The 17,348-nt window shown below is 42.6% G+C and overlaps 1 protein-coding gene across 5 annotated transcripts in view; it reads left to right on the forward strand.

Annotated features, from left to right (window-relative positions):
* Positions 1-17,348, forward strand: part of LOC140455351 (protein PRRC2A-like) — a 135,018-nt gene that overhangs the window by 102,344 nt on the left and 15,326 nt on the right. For 4 of the 5 annotated variants that reach the window (XM_072550137.1, XM_072550136.1, XM_072550138.1 and 1 more), the window contains 4 exons: positions 2,277-2,510; positions 5,340-5,426; positions 14,450-14,551; positions 16,812-16,974. In XM_072550137.1, the coding sequence (XP_072406238.1) occupies positions 2,277-2,510; positions 5,340-5,426; positions 14,450-14,551; positions 16,812-16,974 (586 nt within the window). The remainder of the gene's footprint in view (positions 1-2,276; positions 2,511-5,339; positions 5,427-14,449; positions 14,552-16,811; positions 16,975-17,348) is intronic. The other variant, XM_072550140.1, reaches the window with a different exon arrangement.

A 17,348-nucleotide genomic window follows, 5' to 3' on the forward strand; every position in this document is an offset into this window, starting at 1 on the left:
ACTACTTTCCAGTTAGGTTCTTGTGAAAAGCAGTTCTGAGTGAGAGTTCTGATTTTATTTATTCCTAAGGCATAGCTCTCCCTTTCCCACTCACCATCACTATATTGCCTTGCACTTTAATGCAGTTCAATGTTTAAAAATAAAAGTTCCATTGTGTCAGAAGTTATTTTATTGAGAATCTTTTCAACCCTGTTGTTGGCACCTTAGATTTATACAGCATGGAAAAAACTATAGAGTTAATGGCGTGTAAGAGCTTGGACTATTAGTATACATAAGTTAGAGAAAAGCTTTTAAATCATATGCTGGTCATGCCATCATCAAAAAAGATATCTTTGTATAGAAGGGTAGCTTCTCCTTTAGCATTTTCTTGTCTAAGTCTAAATCCCCTTTTATGACCACAATGCTCTGTATGTTTGATTTTCCAGTTTCCTCTATTTTCTGCCTCATTTGCACATTTCCTTCAGATGGCCCAGCTTGTAGCTGCTTTGGCTCTGTCTGCTGCAGTTCTCCTTTTTATAATTTTTTAAAAAAACTTCCCTCTCTTCCCTTTTTTCCCCCTCCTTATTGGCTAAATTTGTGCTCCATCCACCTCCCTGTAACTAATTAGATGTCACTAAACCAGTTTGCTTCATTTTCCTCATAGACAATCCAGATGGTATTGGAAATGCATGTCCTCCTTTCCTTCAATAGTAGATCAGCCCCTAGAAGCAAGGATTTTTTTAATGTGTGATGATGATGCAGCATCTGCTGAGCTGCATACATTCTAAGCACTAGGAGATATTTTCTTCATAACTGGAAGGAGAGCTACACGTTGAGGGGGATGACCATTGTATTGCAGATCATGCTCCTAAAGATGAACCGAATAATATTGGTTCCAAATTTTTACTCTCTAGATTATGGGTCTTTCAGTCTTCTCGCTCTGAATCTATTTCAGTTATAAATCTGCATTATGCCCCATTATGAGATTTATACAGAAGAAAAGTGTGCTTTTGGGTGTGGTGTGGGTCTGGTTGGTAGCAAGAGTGGAAGAGGGAGATGAATTTAGCACCATTCTGACTTTAATCCCTCCCTTGACAAGAAAAACATTGTTCTATTTGTCACAGATTTGAAACTATTTTAAGCCAACCCCTAAATAGCCTTGAGCATCTTCCTCCTAATTGCTTATGACAAATAGATTTCACATGCAACTTTTTATAGCTTAGAGGTGGATGTTGGTGGTACTGCTTTGCTGTTGAACTAAACCCTGCTGCTGAAGTTCACCTGTGTATTGGTGCATTTTATATTTCACACAGTTGACTAGATGCCAAGAGCTGAAATTAAAATACACCTGACTGTGTGTACTTTGCCAAACAATCATATGACCAGACTAGGAGCTAGTGTTGAATGGCAGCATACAGTCCTGCAATTCCAGAATTAGGGGGAAATGCATGTTCTTCTGGATGTAGGTTTGCTAGCCTAGCTGGAAGGTTCGTTTTCAGACGTTTCGTCACCATACTAGGTAACATGCTGATGATTCCTGCTGTGCTTCGCCCGAGGCTCACGGAGGATGTTACCTAGTATGGTGACGGAACATCTGAAAATGAACCTTCCAGCTCAGCAAGCAAACCTCCATCCAGAACCTCAACCTGAGCTACAAATCTTCTCAAAACTTGGTAATACATACTCTTTTTTTCACCAGGGTCTTGAGATGGTGCGTGGAAAGAGATTAAGCCATCTGATGCATGCTGTGATTAGATTTGCATGTTCCCCTCTTCTACAACAGCCACTGAAGCTTTTGCACAATGACAGTTCTTGGTCTGAGTGAATGTGGGATTATTTCACGTAGATGATTACAGAAAAAAACCCTGATCCTTGCCTTTTCTGCTTTTTATGCATGTACCACTCTTTGTTCGTAGCAGGGCTCACTTCACAGTGGAAGAGTGGCTTGTCTTGCTCTTCCTAGCCAACCCAGGTGTCACTGCTCCAATTGTCATGCCTTGATGTACACTGGTTCAATATATATTGTCCATGCCAAAGTGTAAACTTCTACTATTGTCTTTATACATGCCTTAGTCTATTAAATCTTGGCTTAGTTAATTGAGAGAAATGTTTATGCCGTCCATGGTAATGCTGAAGACTGGTATGGCATTTCGAATGAGTCACTTAAACTAGACGTAAGAGGATTAAATAACCTCTTTGCATGAGTTTTTAACTTATTAATGTTACAGTGCTAGGTTGATTCTTTGTCTTTAAAAAAAGACAATGTATACATTAAAAGTCTTTTTGATTTCATGAAGTTTCAGGAGTCTGCCAGCGAACTGAGTAAAGAGCATAAACCTGGACCAATAGGAAATGAACGTTCACTAAAAAATAAAAAGGCAAGAGAAGGACAGCAGAAAGAGAATCCTGAGACTGCTGCAAAGGCTGTTGGCTTTTCAATAAACAGCAGACCAAAATCCAAACCAGATCCTGACTTGCTACTGGAGACTGAAGTCACTGTACCACCTATCCAGTTTGGAGTGAGTGCAAAGGTGAGTCAATTGATTATTTTTGTTTTAATGCTCAAATTTAGACTTTGGATTCTGGTTCAACTCAGTAACCAGTTCAGCAACCTTATCTAGTATTGTGTTCCCCCAGAGTACTTGAGGGTTGAAAGTAAAGAAGAAATCAAAGCAGAAGGGAAGAACGGAGTAGGGAAGTTATAATAGAGGAGTTTTATAGATAAGTGAGACAAATAAAAGTGAAAATAATTTTAATGGGTCCTCTGTTTGTATACTCATTTCAAATATAGAAATGAGTAGGTTTGATCTTCAAGCCTGTTCAGTTAAGTAACAAATCAGCTACAGCCGAACTGCATTTGTGTTGGTTAACTTTCTGAAAGACTAGGTACAATGTCTGGCCCATTGGGTGAATGCTGAGAGGTTGCCCTCCTTTTCGGTTAGCTGTATCAACATGTGTTGTTGGCTTTATTAACATTCTTGCCTCTGGATCATGGAAGCATAAAAAGTAGGCCAGGAATATGCCCTTTAGAGTCTGCTTTGCCATTCAATACGATCATGGTTAGTCATCTACGCAGCGTTGTTTCAGCTTTCTGCGTACAGCATAGAAACAGGGCTAGGCCATTCAAACCTGCAAGCCTGTTCCCCAATTTATCTTGAAGATTTTAGTCAGATCATCCTTTAACTACCTGAATTCCAGAGAAAACTGACCTAATTTGTGTAATCTCTCCTCATAACTTAACCCCTGAAGTCCAGACATCATTCTTGTCAAACTACATCATATTTCCTCCAAGGCCACTGTACCCTTCCAAAAGTGTGGTGCTTAAATCCGCTCACAATGCTCCAGGAGAGGTCTAGTAGAAAGTGAGGACTGCTGATGCTGGAGGTCAGTGTTGAGTGTGTGGTGCTGGAAAAGCATGTAAGGTAGGCAACATCCAAGGAGCAGGAGAATTGACCTTTCTGGCATATGCCCAAAATGTTGATTCTCCTGCTCCTCAGATGCTGTATGAGCTGCTGAGCTTATTCAGCACCACACTTTCGGCTCCAGGTGATGTGAGGTCTAATTGGGGTTTAAATGCAGTGTAACTTCTGTATCCTTCACACAACACCTGTCACAACCACCTGATGAAGGTGCGGCACTCCAAAAGCTAGTGTGCTTTCAATTAAACCTGTTGGACTATAACCTGGTGTTGTGACTTTTAACTTTGTACACCCCAGTCTAACACCAGCATCTCCAAATCATTCTGTATCCTTGTACTTCAGCCCTCTTGATATCAAAACCTGCATTTCATGAGTTTTTTTTGATTATCTTTCTGCACCTGTTTGTGACATTAAGATCCGTGCACCTGAGCCCCTACGTCCTTTTGAACCTTGACTGTACTTACCTTCATACCATGACTTATCCTATTTGGACCCAAAAAAAACCTCACACTTGCTTACATCGAACTCTATCTGTCGCAGTTTTGCCTATTAGTTTATCAATATCCCTTTTGTAATTTTATGCTGTTATCTACGTTGTCTACAATGCTGCCTCACTTTTTGTCATCGGCACATTTGGATATACGACTTTCTATGCCATTATCCAAGTTGTCAGTAAATAGTGTGAATGATTGATTGAAACTCCAACAGAACCTATATGGTGACATCCTACCAATCGGAGAACCTACCCTTTATCCCTACTTTCTGTCACCTGCCACTCAACCAATTTCCCAGCCGTGTCATAATTCTCCCAAACTTCCATGGGCTTCTGTCTTAGCTTAACAGTCTTATGTGAAATGTTATCAAATGCCTTTTGGAAGTCCATATAAACAACAGCCATAGACATTCTCTTCCCACTTTCTTCGTCACCTCTTCAAAAAATTTCAATGAGGCTTAACTGATCTGACTCACCTGATTAACTGAACATTTTCAAGTCATTCGGTTACTCCGTTATTAATTATAGACCCCATCAGAAATGTTAGGCTAACTGGTCTGTAATTCCCTGGATTTCTTCTTCTGTCTGTCTTTAACCACTTAATGTTGAGTTTAAAAGCCTGAACTGTTTTCAGGGGCAAAGAATTCCACAGGCTCCACACAATCTGGGTGAAGAAATGTCTCCTCATCACAAATAGTGGTCCAACACGAAGGTTGAAGCATGTAAATTTTGAGGTGACTGCACGGAGTTGACTGCAGTGTTGTCAGATATGCCATCCACCTGGTTGAGCAGATTTTGAAGATCCCATGGCCAAATCAAAAGAGCAAGAATTTGTCCTGTTAACACTCCCCACTATTCTACCATCAGTCACACCAACAACCCAAGATGGATCTTAATTTTGATGTAGAATCGACTGCGTAATGACCACTGCATCTAACGGCACTGTCTTTGAGTTGGGGATCTCTTGAAGCTTGCGTAACATTCATTTTATTAAACAATAAGTTCATTTTGTAGGATAGTAATGTGTGAATCAATGTTGTCTCACAAAGGATGAGACTGATTTACAGTGGGTGGTGGAGGAATTAGTAATGTTATTGGCATATTGTCAGTTACCAGGAAATTTCTGGGCTTATATATCTGATAGATTTAAATGAGGGGGTTTGATTGGAGTAATGTGTTTGAGCAGGCAGACCTAATCCCGATGCACAAATTCTGCAGATTGGAATGCTGACATCTCCCAATTCAAGAGCAGTGGAGCTCCATTTGAGTACATACTTTCTCTCTTTTAAAAAAAACTTTTCCTAATATTGTATCTCTTTGTGCAGCTTGGGCAAGATGCTAACTTTCGGTAAGATGCTAACTTCCTCCAAGATATTCTAATGGGGAGACACTCATTATATTTAAGTGTCAGTTCATAAGCATTAGACTATTCATTTTGCTTCCTTTAGGATTCTGACTTCAGTCTAGCTGTGCCTACGATTCAAAGGTCTACAAGTTCACCACCCAACAAACTGCAGACTGCTGCCAGCAATGATGTACGTACTGCCTGATCTGTAACTTCATTTATGCATGGTTTGCATTTCCTTGCTGTTGCTATGTTTTAGGAAACAATTCTTCTCATCTAAGCCAGTTTCAGGACAACTTGCATATATAAATTCAAATGCATGCAAGGGCACTCGCATGCTACTTGTATCGTCTGAGAGCACTCCACTATTTGGTGAAATTGCATGTTTTTCATCCAGGTGAGAGGCAATTTTAGTAGTGCAAGTGAAGAGATGCACTAGTGAGGTGCACTGGCAAAGGGCCTAGCTTTTTAAAATGCCTAAGATTTCAACCTGGAATTTTTCAATGGTTCAGACTTAATTCTGTGATTGTGTGACTGCTGAGAGATACTACCTTTTGTCAAAGTGTGCTATATGACCCCAGAAGTTCACCCTGGATTTTAGGCCTTTTATAATCTGAAGTAGCATGTGAAATAGGAACAGATGATAACTTTATGGTATCCTCTGTTTTCCTGCCATTGAATAAGATTCCGCTGATCTCCCCAAATCCCAAATTTCCTCTTCTTCGCATTAAATGCTGCTAATGATGGAGTACCTACAGTCCTCTGGGCAAAACATTCCAAGTGTTTTAAGTGGAAAAATTCCACTTGATGTCTGTCCAAAATGTCTTGCCCCTAGCCTGGGATTCTGCTCCTGTATTCTAGATCCCCAGGAGGGAAAAGAGCCTGTCAAGCCCCTTCAGAATCCTTTTTAAGTTTCAGTGAGAGCACTTTTTTTTTTCTTTCCTCTTGCACATTTTTCTCGATCTTGCTGCCTCCCTCGTGGGTCTGTGTGGCTCAGGAGAGGAAAGCAATGAACAGGAGGGAGGGGTGGCACATGACACGGTGGGGTAAGTCACGAGCAGGAGGATTGCAGGCAAGTGTTTTGGGCCCCGTAATTCAGGAAGGATGTACTGGCCCTGGAGCAGGTTCACGAGGATGGTCCCAGGAATGAAAACCTTAACATGTTTGAGAACGGTTACACTTGTTTGGAGTTTAGAAGGGTGAGGTGGGGGGAATCTAATTGAAAGATACAGAATGGCCTGGACAGAGTAGATGTTTCCATTGGTAGGAGAGACAAGGGCACAGCCTTCAAGTAAAGGGAAGACCTTTTTTGAATGGAGATGAGGAGAAACCTCTTCAGCCAGAGAGTGGTGAATCTATAGAATTCATTGCCACAGAAGGCTGTGAAGGCCTGGTCATTGAGTATGTTTAAGACTGAGATAGATAAGTTCTTGATTGTCAAGGGTTACAGAGAGGTAGCAGGAGGATGGTGTTGAGAAGCTTATCAGTCGTAATTGAATGGTGGAGCAGACTCTATGGGCTGAATGGCCTAATTTCTGCTCCTATGTCTTACGGTTGTATGTTGTGTAGGAGGGAAGCGAGAGAGGTGGTGTGTGGAAAGACTGAAGAGAGGTGCCAAGGAGGGGGGGTTTGGGAAGGGGAGGGGAGCAGCAAGAAAGCTGAGGCTGTGAGCAAGAAGTTAGTAAGAGGATCTTTTGGGCTAATGAATACCATTCATTTAGTCATTCTGCTGCAACCTGTTTGTCGAGTTAAGATTGATCCCAAAGACTTGGCTGTATTAAAACCATGAGGCCATCTTGAGAGTTTGTGAAAATCTTTTGATGCCTAATGTAGATTTGCAACCAGTGAAGCAAAAGTTTTTAAAGTTACATAGGACATTTTGAATTGTGCATACTTCCTCTCCCCAAATCAGTTTTTTTGTATTTGTTTGAGAGAGGCAGTTTGCTTTAAAAATGAACTGGTTCCCAGTTGCTTTCTCCATGGCAGCTCCTTGACCTGTCGGACTTGATATGCCAACAATCAGCACTGGGCCTTTTGCAGTATAAATTGTTGTGATCGTTTGAAATTTGTCCACTCCTGCGTTTGTATTGAGGAGTTAAAAGTTTAAATATTTTGATAGCACGCCACTTTTTATCAATACTTCACAATTCAGTGTGTCATCTTAAAAAGTGAAGAATGTGTATAGATGGAATAAATGACACTACTTAACCTAAAACTACCTGAGCAGGCACTGATGTGAAAGTACAAATTTGGAGCAGGAGTAGACCCCCCTCAAGCATTCTGTACCAATCCGTGAGTTGGCTGACCTTCTGTAGCTACAACTCCTAATACTTGACTCTATTGTTGATAGAAATCTATCTAACTATATGCCTTGAGTACATTCAATGACCCTGTCTCTGCCACTCTGGAGAAGAAAATTCCAAACCTCCAGACCCTAAAAAAACACAATTTGAGATTTCAGTGGAAAGTGAGGGTTTTTTTTTGTGGATGGTATCCCTTAGTTGTAGTTTTCCCTGCAAGGTAATGAGTCCCCTCAGGGTCTTGTGTGTTTCAGTACGGTCATGTTCCATTAGAGTCCTAGAGTTGTACAATGTGGAAACAGATGTTGGGTCCAACTCATTCATGCCGCCCTGATATCCTAGGTAAAAACAATGACTGCAGATGCTAGAAACCAAATTCTGGATTAGTTGTGCTGGAAGAGCACAGCAGGTGTTCAGGCAGCATCCAAGGAGCAGTAAAATCGACGTTTCGGGCAAAAGCCCTTCAGGAATAAAGGCAGAGAGCCTGAAGCGTGGAGAGATAAGCTAGAGGAGGGTGGGGGTGGGGAGAAAGTAGCGTAGAGTACAATGGGTGAGTGGGGGAGGGGATGAAGGTGATAGGTCAGGGAGGAGAGTGGAGTGGATAGGTGGCAAAGAAGATCAGCAGGTAGACAGGTCATGGGGACAGTGCTGAGCTGGAAGTTTGGAACTGGGGTGAGGTGGGCGAAGGGGAAACGAGGAAACTGTTGAAGTCCACATTGATACCCTGGGTTGAAGTGTTCTGAGGCGGAAGATGAGGCGTTCTTCCTCCAGGCATCTGGTGGTGAGGGAGCGGTAGTGAAGGAGGCCCAGGACCTCCATGTCCTCAGCAGAGTGGGAGGGGGTGTTCAAATGTTGGGCCACAGGGCGGTGTGGTTGGTTGGTGAGGGTGTCCCAGAGATGTTCCCTAAAGTGCTCTGCTAGGAGGTGCCCAGTCTCCCCAATGTAGAGGAGACCGCATCGGGAGCAACGGATACAATAAATGATATTAGTAGATGTGCAGGTAAAACTTTGGATGTGGAAGGCTCCTTTAGGGCCTTGGATGGAGGTGTGGGCGCAGGTTTTACAATTCCTGCGGTGGCAGGGGAAGGTGCCAGGATGGGAGGGTGGGTCGTAGGGGGCGTGGACCTGACCAGGTAGTCACGGAGGGAATGGTCTTTGCGGAAGGCTGAAAGGGGTGGGGAGGGAAATATATCCCTGGTGCTGGGGCTTTTTTGGAGGTGGTGGAAATGTCGGCGAATGATTTGGTTTATGTGAAGGTTGGTAGGGTGGAAGGTGAGCACCAGGGGCGTTCTGTCCTTGTTACGGTTGGAGGGGTGGGATCTGAGGGTGGAGGTGTGGGGTGTGGACGAGCTGCGTTGGAGGGCATCTTTAACCATGTGGGAAGGGAAATTGCAGTCCCTAAAGGAGGCCATCTGGTGTGTTCTGTGGTGGAACTGGTCCTCCTGGAGCAGATATGGCAGAGACGGAGGAATTGGAAATACGGGATGGCATTTTTGCAAGAGGTAGGGTGGGAAGAGTGTAATCCAGGTAGTTGTGGGAGTCGGTGGGTTTGTAAAAAATGTCAGTGTCAAGTCGGTCGTCATTAGTGGTTGTGGAGAGGTCCAGGAAAGGGAGGGAGGTGTCAGAGATGGTCCAGGTAAATTTAAGGTCAGGGTGGAATGTGTTGGTGAAGTTGATGAATTGCTCAACCTCCTCACGGGAGCACAAGGTGGCGCCAATGCAGTCATCGGTGTAGCAGAGGAAGAGGTGGGGAGTGGTGCCAGTGTAATTACAGAAGATCAACTGTTCTACGCAGCCAACAAAGAGACAGGCATAGCTGGGGCCTATAACGTGTGCCCATGGCTACCCCTTTGGTCTGGAGGAAGTGGGAGGATTCGAAGGAGAAATTGTTAAGGGTGAGAACCAGTTCGGTCAAACGAATGAGAGTGTCGGTGGAAGGGTATTGTTGGGAACGTCGGGAGAGGAAAGAACAGAGGGCTTGGAGGCCCTGGTCATGGCGGATGGAGCCCTGATATCCGAACCTAATCTCACCCCATTTGTCAGCATTTGGGACTAGACCATATCCCTCTCGTCATGTACTCCTCCAGGTGCCTTTTAAATGCTGTAATTGAACCAGCCTCCTCCACTTCCATGGCAGCTCATTCCATACACGCACCACCCTCTGCATGAAATCTTGCCCCCCTCACCTTGAACCTATGCTCTGTAGGTTTGGACCCATCCTCCCTGGAGAAAATACCTCAACTTTTCCCTATCCATGTCTCATGATTTTATAAGCTTCTATAAGGACACCCCTCAGCCTCCAATATTCCAGGGGTAAAAAGCTCCAGCCTATTCAGCCCCTCTCCCTATAGCTCAAAGCCTCATCCCAGTAATGTCTTTAAATATTTTCTGAGCCTTTTCAAGTTTCACAACATCCATCCTGTAGCAGGGAGAGCAGAATCGCACACAATATTCCAACAGTGGCCTAAATCAATGTCCTTTACAGCCACAGCATGACTTCCCAACTCCTATACTCAATGTACTGACCAATGAAGACAAGTGTACCAAATGCTGCCTTCACTATCCCATTGACCTGTGACTCCACTTTCGAGGAACTGTGAACCTGCACTCCAAGCTCTCTTTGTTCAGCAACATTCCCTAGGACCTTACCATTAAGTGTACAAGTCCTGCCATGATTTTCCTCTCCAAGATGCAAAACCTCTCATTTAAATTAAACTCCATCTGCCACACCTCGGTCTATTGCACTATCTGATCAAGATCCTGTTGTAATCAGAGGTAATCTTCACTGTCCATTGCACCTCCAATTCTGGTGTCATCTGAAAACTTACTAACCATACCTCCTGTGTTCGTCTCCAACTCATTTATGTAAATGGTGAAAAGCAGTGGGTGGACTGTGGCACACTTCTGATCACAGGCCTCCTTTCCTTTAATAGTGAAATAGGGCCAACCTGTCCAATAATCTTTTTCCCATAGGAGTAACCTCCGTCCCAGTTATTAGATGAGTGAACCTTCTCCAGCTGCTTCTAACCAACATGCATCCTTTCTTCAGTCAGGATACCAAAACTGTACATGGTTAGAGTCATAAAATCCGACAGCATGGAAGCAGGCCCTTTGGCCCAAACATTTCAATGCTGACCAAAATATCCATCCGTGCTAACCCCGTTTCCCCTGGCTGGTAAAGTATTATATTGTTCTTATGCTGTGCTGTTTTCTTTTAAGTGGTGTACAGTACAATGTACTGGTTACTTTGCACAGAAAAAAATTATTCTGCACATTAATTGAGAACATTGGAGGGAACATTGAACTGGTTTAAAGCTTTTATTAACATCCAGGAGTTTGTAAGAAATAAATAATTAAACCAGCTAGGTTTAGACAATCATTAGAAATTTAAATATGTCTTTTGAGGAATATGTTTACATGGCACCAAGTGCATTCTTGAACAGTGTTAAAACATTCACCCCCTGTTCTTCAAGGTTCTCTCTTCATGGCATGTTTTTTGTGGAGTTCAGAACTCTGACATAATCATAGAATTTTTGCATCATGGAGGGAGGTCCTTTTGACCTATCCTGACTGGTTGGTCATCAAGTATCCCATCTGTTCTCATCTCATTTTCTACAAATTGGCCTGTTGTTTTGTATGTTTTGGTTTTTCAACTGCTAACCTAAATAGTTCTTAAATGTTTGAAGGCTCTCCCCGCCATCACCTAATTTAAGCAGTAGGTTCCAGATACCCCCAAACTTCTGTGTGGAAAAACCTTTTCTTCATATCCCTTCTAAACCTCTTACTCCTTACCCTTCAACTCCGCCTGGCTATTGACCACTCTACTGAAGGGAGCAGTTTTTCTCGTTATCTACTTGGCCAATGCCCCTTAGTTTTGTATGCACATCCTATTCTGATTTGCCATCCATATCCATATATTTGGCAATAGGAGCCTTGCACTTCTGCCGCTGCATCACCATCTTGAGACCAGTTGCAGTAACCCGATCATGGCAGCCATTGCTCATCAAGAACTCTGGACATCCTTGAACATATATATGCTGTCTGACTGACTGAAATTTCACATTTTTAGGCACTTGTTTACAGTTGTGATTTTGTTTTTATATATTTTGGGCTGAGTGGGTGGTGATATCTTTTTACATGAGCACAGGTACAGAGTTGGCGCTCATTGTGCTGTGTAGCAGCACTGAGAGATTAAAATGAGCAGGACTGAAATGGTGGTACTTTGGTTGCTAAGCTTAGGCCTTTGACCTGCATATTACATAGATGCAATAAAGTGTGAAGTTTTTTTTGGTTTTGGTAGAAAGAATTCTAAAAAGCAGCACAATCATGCAGCACAGAAACAAACCCTTCAGTTCAACTCATTCGTGCTGACCAAGTTTCCCAAACTAAGCTAGTCCCATTTGCCTGCATTTGGCCCGTATCCTTCTAAACTTTTCCTATTCGTGTGCCAGTCCAAATGCCTTCTCAATATTGTAACTTTACCTGCATATGACACTTCCTCTGGCAGTTCATTCCACATATGAGCCACCCTCTGTGTGGGGAAAAAGTTGCCCCTCCGGTCCCTTTTTAAATCTTTCTGAAATGTTTACATTTGGAGGGACCTGAGTATCATTGCACCAAATTGAAAATAAGTATGCACCTTCAGTGAGCAATGGGAGTGCAAGTAATATAATAACCTTTTGTTACAAAGGAATTGAAGTAAAGATGTCCAGGCCTTTGAGACCATGCCAGCACAATTGTATGCAGCTTTGGACCTTTGCTTTCTCTAGGGCTAGAGAAAGCAAAGCTTTGTTGTACCTGCTGTGTGGTGGGATGAGGCAAGATCGAATAGGTTGTCTATTCTCTCTGAAGTTTAAAAGAATAAAAGATGATCCAATTAAAATATGAAATACAGGGTTTTATGGGGCAGATGCTGCATTTGTTTTCCTGCCGTGGGTACCTTGAACAATTGGCACAGAATTTTCAAATAAGTGACTAAGCTTTTAGGACTGAACAGAACTTTCTTTACTTAGATTTGTGGATATTTGAAATTCTGTGCCTATAGAGAATTGGAGATGTTCATTTGCTGAATACGTTCAAGACAGGGCGATAGACTTTTGGATAGTAAGGGTAGTGCAAGATATTGGTATATGGTAGGTTTGGAAGGTTAATAATGATTCTGCTGAATGTTGGAGCAAGCTCAAAATATCAAATGGCCCACTTCAGCTGTGACGTAAGTAAGGAAAGCTCAGAAGTGAAGCTGAATAGTATCTGTTCACAGGAATGGGTGTGGAGTTTGCATTCATGAAGGAGGTTTGTACAATAAGTAGAACCAAATTGCTTCACATTTGAGACTCCCTTCAGGCCCAGGAAGTATGGACAAAAAGCAACATAAGAGGTGGTTGCTCCACAATTTGGCGGGGGGGTTAATTAAAAATCAGAGGCATTAACAGTAATAAACCAGTTACCCTGAATCTAGCTCTTTTTTTTTTGCCCTGAGTGGCAGATAAATTGACCAATAAAAGCAGAGGTTCCAATTACGCTGCCAATAACTGAAATGGATTTAATATTAATTGGAAGTTGCCATGTGATTTGCTGATCTAGAACCCAGCAAAACAAGCTGTTGTAAAAATGACTATAATCTCTGCAGCAGAGCAGGGTAACTTGCTCCTGAGTTTATGGCTTCCCCCTTATGCAACTTTGTCCTTTTTGAATCTTGCTTTCCAGCTGCCAGCAAATTGATATGGCATCATTGAATGAGCACAGTGTGTCTTTCCAGATGTCAAACTGACAGATTTCCTGCCAAGTTAAATGGTTGCAATGCATAATCTTTTCTGATGTAAATGCTTGGTCTGCAGGGGTCCAGACAGATATGCTTCCCTGTTAATTGTAGTGCCTGGAGTAAATGTAATTGGCAGTATTGTGTGTGCACAATGCAGCCTCGTGCTCTCCTCTTCCTCCACAGTGCACACCACCCCACCCCACCCCCCCGCCCCCCCCAAAAAAGAAAATACCATTTTTAGACGGTACTGTATTGAGAGGACAGCATGGGGTACAATGGACTAAACTGTCCAATGTATTCTTGTCCACAATGAAACTGATTTTATGTTAATTTTACTGGAGTGGCTGTCACTAGCTCAAAAATATGGATACATTGCACAATTTTAAATCAGTCCTAAACATCATGATTCCAGAGATATTTAAAACGTGATCCTTGAAAACTGTAGCTGCTTTTTAAAAGAAACTCAACAGTTGTAGTTTTAATCTGGATTCAGAATTCCGTTGCATAAACCTGTGTACATCATATTTCATAATGGTGTAAGTATAACCTCCTTACCTGCTTTCTTTGAAGGTCTGTTTCCCATTTCATCAATACTGCTTTCTGGTCATTTTTCCCAATTCTTCACTCCCCTCACATCACCGCAACCAAAATCTATTTCCCTGCTTAGAATATTTACTCCTGGCCTGCAAATCCGCTCTGATTTAGGGTGTAGGTTTGCTCACTGAGCTGTAGGTTTGATATCCAGACATTTCATTACCTGGCTAGGTAACATCAGTGGCGACCTCCAAGTGAAGCAAAGCTGTTCTCTCCTGCTTTCTATTTATATGTTTATCCTGGATGGGGTTCCTGGGGTTTGTGCTGATGTCACTTGGAGGTCGCCACTGATGATACCTAGCCAGGTAATGAAACGTCTGGATATCAAACCTACAGTTCAGTGAGCAAACCTACACCCTAAACCTCAACCTGAGCTACAAACCTTCACAAATCTTGCAAAAAAGCCGCTCTATGACATCAAACTAAGTAGCCATTCTTCATGCATCAGTCCAGATGGTCGGTCAGCATAGCTAGGCTGTTTGACTGCATGGCCTATCAGCCAGCTCAATATTTTTATCAGAAATGGGGCATTGATGTTTCTTGTGTTGTCCTTCCCAGGTGCCTTTAGCTGCCCCAGTGCCAGTCCCCACCATTGAGACCCCACCACAGAACAATGAGATGTCTCCTGTATCTCTCCCCAGCAATGAGTTGACTCTTAAGGTAGGATTTCTCATTCACTCTTGGCAAGAAAGGACAATCAGTTCTACTTGGCTAAGTCACTGGTCAGCAAGTCTGTCATTAAAGGAGGATTCTGATCAGTACCTCTGAACTTACCTTAAAGAACTTAGTGAAACTTCGGTCTCCTTTTGTGCCATTTACATGGTGCGCGGATGCTTTTGCCCTTCAGAACACACTTCCCCCGCCTGCCCCGACTGGCTCTGGCTCTGTCAATGTTTTCCTCAGACAGCAATGTGCAAGGCAACATTCACTCACCCCCCTCACCCCCAGTGGTAGGGTTTGAGTTAAATCTGTCCAAGTGACTTGACAGAACAGATCACGGACCAGTGTATTTCAGTTTCTCCAGACCCATTCTTTTTAGAGTTTTGAAACTCTCCCAAAAGGGAGAGTTAGTACAACTCCAGTCCCCAAATGACAAATTCCATCATTCTGAGTCTGAACAAAAGAGCTGAGGAACGTGGTGAATCTATCTCTCAGCTATTCACTGTTTCTAGATCTATGCATGAATGGGTGGATTGGTTCTTAGCTCTTACTACTAATCCAATTTTTAGAGTTGAACAATGTGTTGCTGGAAAAGCGCAGCAGGTCAGGCAGCATCAAAGGAGCAGGAGAATCGACGTGTCGGGCATAATGAAGAAGGGCTTGTGCCCGAAATGTCAATTCTCCTCCTTTGATGCTGCCTGACCTGCTGCGCTTTTCCAGCAACACATTGTGCAGCTCTGATCTCCAGCATCTGCAGTCCTCACTTTCTCCCAATTTTTAGAGTTGTCTTGATACAAAGATTCTTCCTGAGTGCTGATTGTTGATAGACAATTTGCACAAGTTTGAACCTTGTTGAATTGACAGCTGTTGCTAGGAGTTGAAGTGACCTAGCACAGGTAGCGTATTCCATTTTCAGAATTGGAGTATGTTAATGGCATCCTCACTCCACCATGGACTTCACACCACTTAAAACTATTTTCCGTATTTGGTTGACAACTCTGGAACCAACGCAGTAGGAGCTACGCATTCTTATTTTTTGCCTCAGGTAAAGTACTTTGAGCTACTGTTGTCCCATGTTTTCCAGTTGGCTAAGTCATCGGTAGTGCCGTTATGATGATGGGAGGATGCTACTTGCAAGTCTATCTTGGTCCCCATCTAAGCCTTTTGTTCCATCTTGTTTACTGTACACTTGTTTGATAGCATGATTAGCCTTAGACAGGTCCCCTTCCTCTAATCTTTCGTTTAATTTTTGACTTCACTGCTGGTTTGGGGCCATCTACCTTGCTTGTGCTACTTTCACATGTGGTGATGATTATACTTGACCGTTTTGACTATATTAGATTAGATTACTTATATTGTCTTCTGTTGAACAACTTGTATTTGAGTCTTGTTTTTATTCAAAGTTGCTCCTGCACCTTGAAGGAAAAGATACACTACTTGCTAATGGTTAAGTGTGATGTTGCTAAAAAGTATTTTATGACCAGCTACTGACAGTAAAGGAAAAGGTCTCATTTGGGGTGCTGCTAATTCCTCATCTCAAACCACCCCTGCCAGTAACAATTAGTCTCTGTTCAGATGAGTGTCTCCAAGCACAAACCTAAGTTTGGATAATAAAATCTGCTGTTGTGCCATAACTTTTTTTTTTAAAACTTCATTCAGGCTGAGGGCCTTGCCGACTAGGTAGCATTTATTGTCTATCCCTAATTACCCAGAGGGCAGTTAAGCATCAGCACCCTTTCTGTGGATCTGGAGTCATATGTAGACCAGACCAGGTAAGGATGGCAATTTCTTCCCAAAAGGACATTAGTGAGGCGGGAGGGTTTTCTGACCGTTGGCAATGGATTTGTGGTCATCAATTCCAGACTTTTTTTTTCTGAATTCAAATTCTACCATCTACCGTGGCAAGGTTTGAACCAGGATCCCAAGAACATTACCGAGGTGTTTGGATTGACAGTCCAGCACTGGTACCACTAAGCCGCCACCGCCACCACCACCACCTCTTCACAGTTCATCTGTATATTTTGAACTTTTTTTTTAATTTTTAAAGATTTACTCTGACTGTTAACAGTTCCTAGATATCAATGAGAAATTTGTAATGAACCACTGCCTTTTAACCTCTATACTCCATCAGTGCAGGTGTAGCCACCGTGCCCGAAATTTAGAACTGAATGGCTTGCCTGTCCATAGGCATTTACGTTATCGTTTTAACATTGTTACTATGTGGCTGCTTTTTTAATCTATTTTTATCCTTCTTCCTCAGATGGAGTCTGCTCGAAAAGCATGGGAAAAATCTCCAGGTGTTACAGAAAAAGATGTTGCTGCAAGTGTGACTAATGCAGATGTGCCTGAGATGGCTGGCAACTACCATTCCTTTGTTAACTCAATACCTGTGGCCTCTGTGGCACCATCTTCCCCACTGTCAGGTCCAGTATCTTCAGTACTTTGATATAACCCCTGTCATTCCTGTACATCACTTGGTGTACGTACTCTTTGCTCCCGATCTGTGTTCCTCCTGGACTTCTCATCGTCTATGGACAGCTGAAGAAAATTCAATGTTTTTTTTCATTCTATTTCTAATTATTCAACTCAACTACTTATCACTCTAACCATGTAATTGTCTACAGCTGTCCACATCATACATGTTGCTGTTTTTGTTCCTTTTTCTTAAAAAAAACTTCCTTGTTCCCTCACTTCCTACTTTCTCCTGTTCTTTTATTAACTGCTTTATTTTGTTTTGTCAGGTGTGCCCATTCCTCATGTGTGAACCTATGTAAAGTATTTGCATTTGTGTAGCCCC

This window comes from Chiloscyllium punctatum, chromosome 30 (assembly GCF_047496795.1).
Source record: "Chiloscyllium punctatum isolate Juve2018m chromosome 30, sChiPun1.3, whole genome shotgun sequence".
Lineage (NCBI taxonomy): Eukaryota > Metazoa > Chordata > Chondrichthyes > Orectolobiformes > Hemiscylliidae > Chiloscyllium > Chiloscyllium punctatum.